General features: G+C 38.5%; 1 protein-coding gene across 1 annotated transcript; it reads left to right on the plus strand.

Moving 5' to 3' along the window:
* Nucleotides 1–293: 293 nt before the first annotated feature.
* LOC132283033 (pentatricopeptide repeat-containing protein At1g18485) lies at nt 294–3,821 on the plus strand. The gene has a single exon (XM_059784903.1). The coding sequence runs from the start codon at nt 520–522 to the stop codon at nt 3,487–3,489; it is 2,970 nt and encodes a 989-aa protein (XP_059640886.1). The 5' UTR covers nt 294–519; the 3' UTR covers nt 3,490–3,821.
* The last annotated feature ends 11,336 nt before the right edge of the window (nt 3,822–15,157 follow it).

The following is a 15,157-nucleotide window of genomic DNA, read 5'->3' on the forward strand; positions in this document are numbered from 1 at the left end:
AGTAGATCCAAGAACAGCAACAACAAAACACCCATCACAAATCAAGGAGAGCAGCAACAATCACAACCACAAAATCCCACAAAAATTGACAACCCAAGAAAAGGAAGAAAGAAAAAAAGAAACAAGATCCCAACCTTAGATCGGAAAGAAACAAGCAACTCTAACCGGTAGAGACACACCGATTAAACGGAGAACTCCGACAAGCCCGAAGACCTCATATCTCATTGGGACATTATTACTTGGCCGCAAAAAAAAAAAAAAAAAAAAAAAAAAGAGAAAAAAAAAAAAAAGAGCTTTTTAAAAAGAGATTCTAAAAGTAAAATTTTGTTACTCCTCTAAAATGTATCTTTTGACTATTGATTTTTTCAAAGAGGCTTTTACAGTATTTACCCATAATCAAACTGTCACATTTAAAAAATAAAAAATAGAAAAAAATTGACTTTTGACTTTTGAGGCCTCGGATACTCCTAAATCCACCGAGATTATAACTGAAAAAACACCAATACAAAATACTTCCCCATGGCTCCGGTGGCAGCACCACTCCCACGCCTCCACCACCACCCACTTCCATGCCTCCACCTCCACCCAATTCCAGTCCATAGAACCGTGCACAGATCACAAGGCAAGAATCATCTGAACCCAATTTTCATCCCACGAGCATCACTTTCTCTCTCTACACAAACCAACCAAAGGCTCACTGTCACTCCAACCAACTCCTCAAACCATCAACTGTCCTTACCTCAAAAGATCAGCAAACTCTGCGAATCCGGAGAACTGGCCGAAGCTCTGAATTTACTGCAAGGAGACTACGGTAATGTTGCTCTGGCTCACAGATCCGAGGCAATGGGTTTGTTGTTACAGGCCTGTGGCCACCACAAAGACATTGAGATCGGCCGTGAAGTCCATGAGATGGTGTCAACATCGACCCATTTCAGCAACGACTTTGTTCTCAATACACGAATCATTACCATGTATTCCATGTGTGGCTCTCCTCTGGACTCTCGCGCAGTTTTCAATCAATTACAGAGGAAGAACTTGTACCAGTGGAATGCACTAATCAGTGGGTACACGAGAAATGAGCTATGGTGTGATGCAATCTCTGCTTTCTGTGAGTTGATTTCGGTAACGGAACATGAACCCGATAATTTTACTTTTCCTTGTGTTATTAAGGCTTGTGGAGGGCTGTTGGATTTGGGTTTGGGACAAAGTGTTCATGGAATGGCAGTGAAGATGAATATAGTTTCAGATGTGTTTGTTGGTAATGCGTTGGTTGCAATGTATGGGAAATGTGGGTTTGTTGATGATGCTGTTAGAGTGTTTGAAAATATGCCTGAGAGAAACTTGGTTTCTTGGAATTCGATTATTTGTGGGTTTTCTGAGAATGGGTTTTCTCAAAAGAGTTTTGATGTGTTCAGTGAGATTGCTGCAAGCAAGGAAGGTTTGATACCGGATGTTGCTACGCTGGTGACTATATTACCGGTGTGCGCGGTGGAAGGAAACCTAGAAATGGGAATGATGGTTCATACGTTGGCTGTAAAATTGGGGCTGAGTCAGGAACTAAAGGTGATAAATGCCTTGTTGGACATGTACTCAAAATGTGGGTTATTACATGAAGCCCAAAGGCTTTTTGATAAGAATGATAACAAAAATGTGGTTTCTTGGAATTCCATAATTTTGGGTTATTCTAGGGAAGGTGATGTTGGTGGAACATTTGATCTCTTGCGGAAGATGCAAAAGGAGAATGAGCAAATGAAGGCCAATGAGATCACCATATTGAATGCCCTGCCAGTTTGTTTAGAGAAGTCAGAATTGTTATATTTAAGGGAACTTCATGGCCATTCACTCAGACATGGGTTTGAATATGACGAAATGGTGGCCAATGCTCTTATTGCAGCCTATGCAAAATGTGGGTCACTAAGTTATGCTGAGCATGTCTTTGACGCTATGGAGAAGAAGACAGTGAGCTCTTGGAATGCACTTATTGGTGGCTATGCACAAAATGGAGATGCACCAAAGGCTTTAGATTTGTATCTTCAAATGACATATTCCGGCTTAGATCCTGACTGGTTTAGCATTGGTGGCCTACTTTTGGCTTGCGCCCACATGAAATCCCTACAATATGGCAAAGAAGTTCATGGGTTTGTGCTTCGGAATCATCTAGAAACCGATTCATTTATTGGTATCTCACTACTTTCACTTTACATTCATTGCGGGAAACCATTATCTGCACAGATTCTGTTTGATGGGATGGAAGATAAAAATTTAGTATCTTGGAATGCTATGCTTGCTGGCTACTCACAGAATGGACTCCCAGATAAAACCCTGAATCTCTTTCGTCAAATGATATCAGATGCTACTCAACCTTATGAAATTGCAATTACGAGTGTGTTTGGGGCTTGTTCACAGTTGTCAGCTTTGCAGCTAGGAAAGGAAACCCATTGCTTTGCTTTAAAAGCTTGCCTAACTGATGACATATTTGTTGGTTGTGCGATCATAGATATGTATGCAAAATGTGGCTCAATAGAGCAATCGCAGAGGATATTTGACTGGTTGAAGGAAAAAGATGAAGCATCATGGACGGTTATGATTGCTGGATATGGAATTAATGGACGAGGAAAAGAGGCCATAGAGCTATTTGAGAAAATGAAAAATGTAGGGTTAAAGCCTGATGGCTTGACGTTCATTGGCATCTTATCGGCATGTAGCCATGCTCGACTGGTTGAAGAGGGTCTGAATTATTTTAACCAGATGCAGACTTTGCATGGAATAGAGCCAAAATTAGAGCATTATGCATGTGTGGTGGACATGCTCGGTCGTGCTGGACGATTGGGTGATGCTTTAAAACTTATAGATGAGATGCATGTGGAACCTGATGCTGTAATTTGGAGCTCATTGCTCAGTTCCTGTAGAATTTATGGTGAGTTGGATTTAGGAAAGAAAGTTGCCGAGCAGTTGCTAGAATTGGAGCCAGACAAAGCAGAGAATTATGTGCTGGCCTCAAATTTATTTGCTGGATCTGGGAAGTGGGATGACGTGAGAAGCATGAGGGGAAAGATGAAGGCAATAGGCCTTCAGAAGGATGTTGGTTTTAGTTGGATTGAAATTGGAGGGAAAATTTTTAACTTTCTTGTTGGTGACAACATGTCCGAGGAGTCAGAAGAAATCCGGCAGATGTGGAGAAGATTAGAGGAGAAAATAAGTGGAATCGGGTATGTGCCTGATACAGGCTCAGTGCTTCATGAATTGAAAGAAGAGGAGAAAATAGAGATATTACGCGGCCACAGTGAAAAGCTTGCAGTTTCTTTTGGCTTGTTAAAGACAACTAAAGGTGTAACACTGAGGATCTGCAAAAATCTGCGGATTTGTGGAGATTGTCACAATGCGTTCAAGTTGGTTTCAAAAGTTGTTGACAGGGAGATAATTGTGAGAGATAACAAGCGTTTTCACCATTTTAGAGATGGATTATGTTCCTGTGGGGATTATTGGTAGCCTAGGTGAAGGGACAGACAAGTTTCTGTGTTCTATCATCTTCCTTTTCTATGATGCTAACATTCATAGATTTCACTCTCCTATACAACAAAGGTGCTTCAGAATCCATTTCATGAATATATATATTGTTGTGGGTTGTTTGAATAACCATAATGATCTCAGTAATCAGAATTGTAAATTGCAAATTTTTTGACGAAAATATCCTTGTCCCAGCTAAACAGAATTGTCAATCACCCTTCTCCTGACCTACCCATCTCTAGGGCTATGAACTTATATGTTATAGTTGAATATTTCAATAACTAGCATGAATTCAATTTCTGTTTCGTTTGAAACCACCTTCTCTTATTATTATTTTTTTTCTTTCTAGTTTTTTCTTAAATCTAAATCAAATCCATACCTAATTTGATAACATGAATTCAATTTCTGCTCTAATCTTTGTTTGGAACATCTTTTCTCTTAAATATTATGGAAGTTATAAATTTTTTTCATGATTTCTTTGAGCTACGCTTTCGGGTGGCCTCTTTCTCGTAAATAAGAATCCATCATTTTCTCGGCCATCTACATGTTAATAGAAACCTAATTATATATATATATATACACACACATACATTCAAAATAGCATTCGTAATACTATCAAAATGAGCATAACAATATATTCAAACCTAATATTTGATCTCACATAAGCCAAATATATAAACCGTATACAAGTAAATCATGATTTCTCCAAATATCATCATTTATATATATCATATAAGCATCCAAAACATAGAACTAATCAATGGCATGCTTAATATCATCATTTATGAGCTAGGTTATCAATAATCTTACATCAAAAACACTCACAACTCACACTATACATGCACAACACACACAACACCTCAAAACACAAGGAAGTGACTCGGTTAAAGCCATACTACACCCCTACCTTACTTGGAAACAAACCCAAGAAATCCAAGTTAAAAATGAGCTCTAAATCCAAAAATGATAAAGGGGTTTTGTAGCCTAATGTGTCCCCATGCTTTCTCTCTTCTATGGCTAGTTAAGAAGACAAATGAAAAGTGAAAGAAATAGAGCTTTAGGTTAGAGCAACAGTGAGTTAAAAGAAAAGAAATGGAATAGATATTTGTGATATAATATCTTAATACCTACCCTAGCATTACCTCTCTCACACACATACTCTTATCCACCATCCATTTGTCACTCATCCAACCCCCCACAAGTCACACAACTTTTAAAAAACGCACAAAGGCTCCAAATGAAAATATCTCAAAAGATAATATCACAAATGCTTGAAATGAAAAGATAATCATATGCATGTGTAAAATATACCCCATAATGTCACGAAGATAAAATATGCCCTAATGGAACAAATGAAGTGTCAGAAACTATTCTCGAGCACTTGACTCGGCGAAAATGATAATACAATAAAATAAATATGGAAAAAAACTAAAAATAAAAAGGGTGTTGTCCTTACAACCTCCCCACTTTGAAGTGATTTCGTCCCTGAAATCAAGTTATGCCTGGAGTCGTAAACAAATCTAGATAGTTAGAGCGAATCTCTTATTCTTACTCCCAAGTTGTAACGACCCAAATCCAGGGATTCGAATCACTAACCGGGTCCTTGCCCGAATCCGAGGACACACAAGGGTGATGAGCACTGAATATTACATATTCGAGCCCCTAAACGTACTTATGTTAAGACCCTAAGTGATACTTCTATCCAGTTTTAGATTGATTTTAGTTTATATGCTTTTGTAGGTACTTTCCCAAAGAAAAGGATAAAACCGGGATTCTGGAGACTTAAAGACTGATATTGAAGCTTACAGAGTTGTCCCTGATCATCTGAAGCAAGCTTGGAGTTAAAATTGTGATTTTGGAGAAGCTTAAGTGCAAAAGCTCAAGCATAGAGTTCCTAGCTGGAGCATAAAGTTCACCGAGGCAAGAAAAGTAACCAAAGCCAAAAGGCTCGAGCATAGATATTCCTGCTCACAGAAGTTCAAGGTGTTTGATCTTTTGCAAAAGGGCTCAAGCATAAACTCCCTCAGAATATGAAAAGACGCCTCAGAAGTTCCAAGTTACCAGAGATCGAGCAGAGATCAAAAAGCTCGAGCACCATCCAAAAGGCTCGAGCACCAGCCAAAAAGCTCAACCAGAAGCTTCTCTGCTCGAGCCTTTCCTTTTAAGTCGGAATTTTTAATTGCAGTATTAATTCTAATTAAGTCCTAATAAGTCCCAGACGGGCCCAGATGATCCTAGAAAACCTAAAGCCTATCCAATCTTTGATAGAAGTCAGTTGCTTCTATAAAAGGATGCACAAGGCCACATAAAAGCTCTCATTCTTCTCTCTTGTTTATTCTTAGATCTAGTGGCGGCTTTTAGGGTTTTCTAGTTTTCTCTGAAGCATTAAAGGTGAAGATCCATAGAAGAGAAGTGCAGTCCATGATGATGAAGTCTACAACAACATAGATGATATCTTCCATCGTTATGAGTAACTAAATGCTCTCTTTGGGCATTGATGTAACCCGAATCCGATTACTATGGTTTGATTATTCTATACTTTGGGTTTTTAACTGCTTATGTATTTTGATTGCATGATTTTGATCAATTGACTTAGATGTTCTAAGTAATTGGGATTTTAATGAAATATATTAGTTTTTGAGAAATTAATACCTCGTCTTAGATTTAATTCTTCTTAAACTATATTCAACATATTCTTATTGTGTGAGATTGTCGGCTAAGGGTTTCTCAGACAATAAGAATAGAGATCATGTAATGGTGTTCAAACGTATTTTGTGAATAAATATTTTTATAGTCTATGCCTAAGGAAGACGAGTTATACTACAACATTAGTTAGAAGTAGGTAGGTAGATAATTCGTGCCAACTAAAGATAGGTTATTATTAACTAAAATTCATGAAACATCTTTCTTTAAATTGAATTAAACGAATATTATTGAGTTTAATTCTGTATTATACATAAGTGTTGAAATCCCAAGGTTGAACAGTTGACCATAGTATGAGGTTCGTGGTGAAGTCAATCCCTAAGATCTTCTCTCTCTGATCTCAATCTTTTATTTTGTTTATTTTTTTATTTTTATGATATTGAATCACAACAAAACAAAAAAATCCTTTTCCTAAATTAAAATAGTATTAATTGAAAATTCAATAAACCACCATAGTCCCTGGGGTTTGACACCCTCTTAGTAGTCCTATCCTGCAAAGGATTCATACTATTGTGAGTGGTATAAATTATGTACACATCAATTTTTGGCGCCGTTGCGGGGAACTATGTAACGGTTTTGTTGAGTTTAAGATTAGTTCTACTTTAATTTGTAATTTTAGGACTTTCTAATAGCTTACCTTAATTATTTTTCTTTTCAAGTGAAGGAATCTAGCAGTGAGGACGAAGATGTTTAAGGAACAAAAACTGCGGTTTCAGGACCTTCTGTGAGTTCTTGTTGGTTTTTTTCTTTACTTGGAAATTTTCTTTTTGTTATTGGTTTTACCATTGAACATAGTGCATGGTAGGTTGCCATTCCTTATCAAAACCAACACTTGAATACGACCCAGAACTAGAAATAACTCTTAGGCGAATTAGAAAACCTAAAAAGAATTCTAACTTGTTAAGAGAATCTTCTAGATCAGACATGGCTGCTGATGGTGAAACTGCACCAGGAACTTGTGTACCACCTGCACCTACTCCTACACCACTGAGGGATCATTACATTCCCACTTCATACAATTACCCCTCGTGCTTTCAATTCCCAGACACTAATGTAAAACACTTTGAGATCAAGCCTGCTATGATCCAAATGCTTCCTTCATTCTATGGGTTTGCAACTGAAGATCCTTATAAGCACTTAGATGTGTTTCTGGAATTGTGTTCAACTACCAAGTTGTCCACTTGATGATTATTTTGGATGAGACTCTTCCAATTCTTTCTCAAGGACAAGGCAAAAACCTGGTTGCATTTCCTACCAAATAATTCCATAGGCACATGGGATAAGTTGCAACAGGAGTTCTTGAAAAAATATTACACTATGGGTAAAACCACACAAATGAGAAGATAAATCATGCAGTTTACCCAAATTCTGAGTGAACAACTTCATCATTCTTGGGAGAGATACAATGATCTTCTGAGAAAGTGTCCACACCATGATATTGCTAAATGGCATTTGGTGCAGATCTTCTATGATGGATTACCTGATCCACATAGGAACATGGTTGATGCTTTCAATAATGGAACTTTCCTTCATAAGAGTGCAGTTAACTTTTGGGAATTGTTTGAGACCCTAAGTGAAAACTCTATACAACATGCTTCTTCCTCTAGGACCAGGTTTACTCCTAAAATCTATAAGGTCGAAAATCTTTATGAAGTCGATAAATCTAGAGAGCTTGCCATTTAAATAGAAGTGTTGAACTGAAGGTTCAACTAAGTCTTATCATCTAGCTATATTTCTATTGCTTCTCAACATGCCTCTTTGCCAAATGAGGTATGCTTGATTTGCGTTAATCCATCGCATCTTGCTGATAGTTGTCCTATGATGGGACAATCTTCTAAGATTCCTTAAGAGCAAGTAAATTCTGCATTCTCCAGACCAAGGTATAATCTATACTCTAATACCTATAAATCCTGGCTGGAGAGATCATCCAAATCCATCATAGCGGAATCAAAGCCAAGGCAATACTGTTCCTAATCACAGGGACAGTACCAAAATCCATCCAATCCTCTACCCTAAAATAATTCTTTCAATCAATCTTCTATCTATCGTCCACCTTAGTTTAGGAATCAATCTACTTAAGCTCTGTTTCCTCCTCCTCCTAGAAATTCTGCTTTTGAAGATCAAGTCTTAACTGTACTTAAGGAACTTAAATCGCATACCCAACTTCTTCATTCTCATTCTGAAGACATAGCCAAGGTAGAGGTTCAAGTTGGGCAAGTAGCAAGTGTTCTATCTTATAGAAAGGAAGAAAAACTGCCTAGTCAGCCAGTGGCCAACCCGAAAGGGCAAACTTACATAATTGATGACACTAATCCTTCAAGTAGTCATTATGTGATACCCCTCGGATCTGAGACACGGGTTGATCAGGCCCTGGCCCAAACCCGAGGGAATATCAAACAATTAAAGTATTTTAAAACGAACACAGATGACAAAAAGAACAATAAAGATAAAATAAAACTGAAAGAAACATTAATTATAAAATCCTCCATGTACAACTGAAAATTGAAACTCCAATCCTCCAAAACTTCAAAGTTACAACTTGGGAATCCATTGATGGACCCCTAACTAAAAGTTCAACTGAGAATGAAACTGAAAATAGATAATACTAGAAACATCGAGAGAAGTCCTACGTAATCAGATGAAAGTGAGACTGTCCTCGACAAGCACGATCAAGCTCTAAGGCTGGAACCGTCCTGTACCTGAAAAGAATAATAAAGGAGTGGGTTAGACTCACGAGCAAGTTCTAATCTAACTGCAATCTATACAGAAACCCGATACGCAGATACACCGTAGACACCTCACAATATCTATCTAGTCCATACGTGTAACACCCCCACATTTTCCACGCATAAGTTGATCAGGCTTATACACGAAAAACGAGGGATATCAAAAACAATTGGCAATATACAAGCATGGAATACAAAATGATGATAATAAAGAATTTAGACAGGAAAGGAATACTAAATAATACAACATCCATCCATCCTTTATTTAATACAGTACTCAATTACAACTTGGAAATCCTATGTCGAGGATCCCTAAATATAAACCTGAGAGTTCAACATCAAAAGTAAATAAAAACTGAAACTGAAGTAATACATAAAACTTCTACCCTGAACTGGATCGTAAGAGTAGATGAGTTCGGATGGTGGTCCCACACTGCTAACCTCAACCTTGAAACGGGTACTGACCGTATCCTGAAATAACAACAATGGTGGGTCAACCCCACGAGCAAGTCCTCTCTACTATAACCCAAATCAGAGAATCATATAAATTAATCATTATGAATCGGATGAGTACTATATCTGTATACATCCTAAGGGAACCATCCAATGTATAACATCACCTCAACCAGAATAGACGGTGATCACTTAGACTCACACTAGGTGGTTAAGTGTCGCCTTTCCCTACCCGGGAAATCAGCTATTATACATGGTGCACGGTACTGACAACACAGACTATAACGAACTACTCAGTGATAACACCTCTCAAAGTACTGATGAATATACTGAGCATATAAATTAGGCAACACATGCCAACAATATTAATAAATATACCGAGTATGTCAATTAGGCAACACATGCCAATAATATTAAACCACATACCCCGACAGCCACACATCTGTCTATAGCAACGAATGCATAAGGTATAAATGAGTCTAAACTTATTAGCCAGCTCACATGGTTCTATATGGCAACTCATCCATATAATATAAATGTGACATAATTAAACAGTCCATTTATTTCCTGAAATGCACACAGCATAATAATCATGGTTTATATACGATTAACAGTATAAACATCCCATAAGATATCATGGATAATTTATCTGACTAAAACCATGGCCTTATTTAATTTAACAGTAATGGTTGATACCATTTAATAAGATAATAACACTATTTATATTTAACAATGTCGTTAAATAAATCACATTAGTATCCGTATTGTGAACGAGCCAATAAATGCTTAGAAAAGATTAATCGGCCATAAGAATAAGTAACGGGTATTAAAATAATAATTTCGTGGCCCGTTAAACCCGTAAATACCAACACAGTACCTAAAAATCCAAGTTTAAGGTTCTGGAATTTACAAAACAGGCCCTAGGGGTATTCTGGTAATTTCCAGTAGCTGTAGAGACCCCACACGTGCCCCCACGCGCCTCCCAGAGCTTCCCACACGCGCCGCCACTTTTCTCACACGCGCACGCGCTTACACGCGCCTTCACGCGCGTCTAGAACCTCCCACGCGCGCACGCGCTGCCACGCGCGTCTGGAGCGTTCCACGCGCGCGCACGCGCTGCCACGCGCGCACTAATGGTACCTTGCTGACGCGGCGGCTCCTGATTCGGTGGTTGCATGGATTTTGTTGTGGGTGCACAACACCGGATCCATCTATCACCTTACACCTAATCCAACGGTCATTGATCCGGGTGTATCGCGCTAACATGGACCGCGATGCACCGGATCAATCTAACACTCCCAAGGGCCAGGATGTGCGCGCACACCAACCTGCAGTACGCCGCAACACACCGGATCACTCCGGTCATCTCCCCCATTGCCGGCGACCGGAAAACTCGCCGGAAGGTCGCCGGAAAATGCAGAAAAGCCCCGGAAAATTCCTAAAAATTCTAAAAAATTCCTAATGCCTTAAGGAAATATTTTTAGCTATTTTAAACATCCTAGGATAATAACTAATTATATACTATCCTAAATAATTAAAATTTCACAAATTTAATAAACTAAAATTCCTAATTTATTAAACTCCTTACATGGTCTCTATGCTCTAAAATAATATCAATAAACTAAACAATTAATTTATTAATTCAAAGGGGAAAAATAGATAATAACTTGCCTTTTTGGATTTAAAATAAATCTGCCGGTTGCGCGTAGTCGGGTAAATTCCCTACACCGGTCCAAGCTCATTTCTTTCTTTCTCTTCCTTTCCACACTCTTACAATGGCTCACTAGAATTTATAATTTGTTTCTAACTCCCTTTCTTTTTTTCTAAGGTAGGCTAGCTAATTTATATACAAATTATATAATATAAATATTACAAATATCTCATTTTTACATTTACTAACCACCTTCCCAACCATATGGCTTCAATTCCACCCATAAACATTGATGAAATCCTATCCTAATCTCTAATTTCATCATGACATTGGTTTTAATACTATTATTATTATTATAACTATTATTATTATTATTACTAATATTATTATTAATAAACTTTTATAATTATTATTATTATATTATTATTATTATTATATTATTATTATTATTACATAAGAATACATTATATCATTATAATACTTTATAACATAATTATAATACTTTAATTAACTAATAATGATTAATATAAGCATAACCAACAAATAAAATTATTAATAATAATACATGCATAATTAAATGAATAAATTTACTATTTTAACATACACAATTAATTTACATGCACATTTAAATGAACTTAATATAATAATGTAGCATGCACAATAATAAGTAAAGAAATCCTCACATAATTGAATTTTTTTAAATAAACTCAACTCTTTAATAAAATACGGGGTATTACATTCTCCCCCCCTAATAACGGAATTTCGTCCCCGAAATTCACTACATACCTGTATTAAAAAGCTCTGGGTACTTGGCACGGATAATATCTTCCCGTTCCCAAGTAGACTCTGTATCACTATGATGACTCCACTGTACACGTACTAATGGAATAGTCTTCGTGCGCAGTATCTGATTCCTACGATCGAGAATACAGTAAGGTTGTTCCAAATAGGTTGCATCTGGTTGCAACTCAATTTCACCCACATCAATGTGTTGATATCGATCTTCTTCCCGTAGAAATTTTCGCAGCATAGATACATGAAAAACATTATGTACCCTATGAAGATTATCTGGTAGAGCCAGACGATAAGCTACTGCCCCAATCCGATCTGTAATCATAAAAGGACCACAAACCGAGGCGATAACTTACCCTTTGACCCAAACCGCATTACTCCCTTCATAGGAGAAACCTTAAGCAAAACCTGATCACCAACCTTAAACTCCAAAACACGAGTTCGACAGTCAGCATAACTTTTCTGTCTGCTTTGAGCTGTACGCATCCGATCCCTAATGATAGCGATCTTTTCTGACGTGTCCTTAATAAATTCAGGACCCAAAAAGCTGTTCTCACCAACTCCAAGCCAACAGACAGGAGACCTACACGGTCTACCGTACAAAGCCTCAAATGGTGCCATACCAATAGTTTTCTGATAACTATTGTTATAAGCAAACTCTGAAAGCGGCAAATATTCCTCCCAATTGCCCTTAAAATCAAGAACACATGCCCGCAACATGTCTTCTAAAATCTGATTAACTCGCTCAGTCTGTCCATCTGTTTGAGGATGATAAGCAGTGCTAAGATAAAGTTCTGTACCCAAAGCTTGCTGAAAGCTCCTCCAAAATCCTGATACAAACTTCGGATCTCTATCTGATACGATGGACAATGGTACTCCATGAAGTTTCACCATTTCTGCAATATACAGCTTAGCATACTGTTCTAACGTAAAGTTTGACCGAACAGGCAGAAAATGAGCGGACTTGGTCAATCTATCAACAATGACCCAAATAGAGTTGTGATTATGCTGTGAAGTAGGTAATCCCTCTATGAAGTCCATGGAAATACTCTCCCATTTCCACTCTGGTATGGGAAGTGGCTATAACGATCCTGGCGGTCTCTGATGATCAATCTTAATCATCTGACAGGTGCTACATTTAGAGACAAAGATAGCTATATCTCTTTTCATGCCGGCCCACCAAAACTGGCGTTTCATGTCCTGATACATCTTGTCTCCCCCTGGATGTACAGAGAACTGAGAAGTGTGTGTCTCTCTCATCACAACATTTCTCAAATTGTCAGCTGAAGCCATAATTAAACGTCCCTTGTACCTCAATCCTCCATCAGTCCCTATAGAATAAAAAGGAACATCTCCGGAGGCTAACTCCGAAACCCGATCAATACACTGTTGATCTGAGAGTTGCGCTTGAATGACCTGATGAATGATAGAAGGAGTTACTACCACACATGCCATAAAAGCGTCTGCTAACTCATCAACCTTCTTCAAAGTATCCCACTCTGTTGCAAACAAAGCTGAAAGGCTGACATAGGGTCGGCGGCTGAGTGCGTCTGCTACAACATTCGCTTTCCCTGGATGATACTGTATAGAGAAGTGATAGTCTTTCACGAACTCCAACCATCTGCGCTGTCTCATATTCAGTTCCCTCTGTGTGAACAAATACTGTAGACTTTTATGATCGCTAAACAATCGAAAAGTCTCCCCCAAAAGATAATGTCTCCAAATACGCAAGGCAAAAACCACTGCTGCGAGCTCTAGATCGTGAGTCGGGTAATTAAGCTCATGAGGCTTAAGCTTCCTGGACCCATAAGAAACTGGTCGCTCTTCTTGCATCAACACACAACCCAAACCCTTCAGAGAAGCGTCGGTAAATACTAAATACTCGATTCCACTCTGAGGTGTGGCTAAGACAGGTGCAGAAGTTAACTTACTCTTCAATTCAGCAAAAACAGTCTGACAAGAATCATCCCATACAAATGGTACATTCTTCTTATTCAGATGAGTAAGTGGACCCGCAATTTTGGAAAATCCTTGGATAAACCTGCGATAATACCCTGCCAATCCCAGAAAACTACGAATCTCTGTCGGTGAGGTAGGCTGTCCCCACTCCATAACGGCCGCAACCGTGGCTGGATCTACTGCTAACCCTTCTTCTGACACTACATGACCCAGAAATTTGACCTCTTTCTGCCAAAATTCACACTTCTCAAACTTCGCAAACAACTGATGTTCTCGAAGTGTCTGCAACACTGTGCGTAAATGTCTGGCATGGTCCTTCTCCGACTTAGAGTAAACCAGAATATCATCAATGAAAACAATGACAAACTGATCTAAGTATTCTCTGAATACTCTATTCATCAAGTCCATAAAGACAGCTGGAGCGTTCGTTAAACCGAAGGGCATAACACGAAACTCATAAGATCCGTACCTTGTGAGAAATGCTGTCTTTGGAACATCTTGTTCTCTGACTCGTAGCTGATGATAACCAGACCTCAAATCGATCTTTGAGAAGTAAGTAGCTCCCTTCAACTGATCAAACAGGTCATCAATTCTGGGCAACGGGTACTTGTTGCGAATAGTGACCTTGTTCAGTTCTCTGTAATCAATACAAAGACGAAGAGATCCATCCTTCTTCTTGACAAACAGTACTGGTGCTCCCCATGGTGAAGTACTCCTACGAATAAATCCCTGGCTGAGCAACTGCTGAATTTGATCCTTCAACTCTCGCATCTCCACTGGTGCCATTCTGTACGGCGCCTTAGCAATAGGCGTAGTGCCTGGAGCTAAATCAATAACGAAGTCTATCTCTCGACTTGGTGGCAAGCCTGGAATTTCCTGGAATACATCCTGGAATTCCTGTGCTACCGGGATGCTGTCAAGAGATACCGTAATCGCTTCCTGTGAGTCCTCCTCAAGAATTAATAAATAAGTGCTAGGCCCTCTATCAGGTTGTGGTACAACAAGAAGATACATCTCCTGTCCTGGTATAGAAAATACAATAGACTTTTCGTAACAGTTAACCTGAGGATGGTACTGAGATAACCAGTCCATCCCAAGTATAACATCATACGAATGCATATCTAACACTAACAAATTTGCAAGAAATCGAAGCCGGCCCATATCTATAAGGATATCACCGCTACACTCTCGTAAAATTGCGCCAACTCCCAATGGTGTATAAATATTAAGAGGTTGGTCACATAACTAAGTCGTCATACCAGATAAGATAACAAAAGATCTAGACACAAAAGAATGTGATGCACCCGTGTCAAATAGTATACGAGCAGTTCTACCATGTATAGAAAACATACCCTCAATAGCCTGA

This window comes from Cornus florida, unplaced genomic scaffold, assembly GCF_030987335.1.
Source record: "Cornus florida cultivar Cherokee Brave unplaced genomic scaffold, ASM3098733v1 CherokeeBrave_3.0.0_Hap2_Chr11, whole genome shotgun sequence".
Taxonomy (NCBI): Eukaryota; Viridiplantae; Streptophyta; class Magnoliopsida; order Cornales; family Cornaceae; genus Cornus; species Cornus florida.

Coding starts and splice junctions, on each gene's coding strand:
- LOC132283033 (XM_059784903.1), top strand. CDS start 520: ATGGCTCCGGTGGCAGCACCACTCCCACGCCTCCACCACCACCCACTT.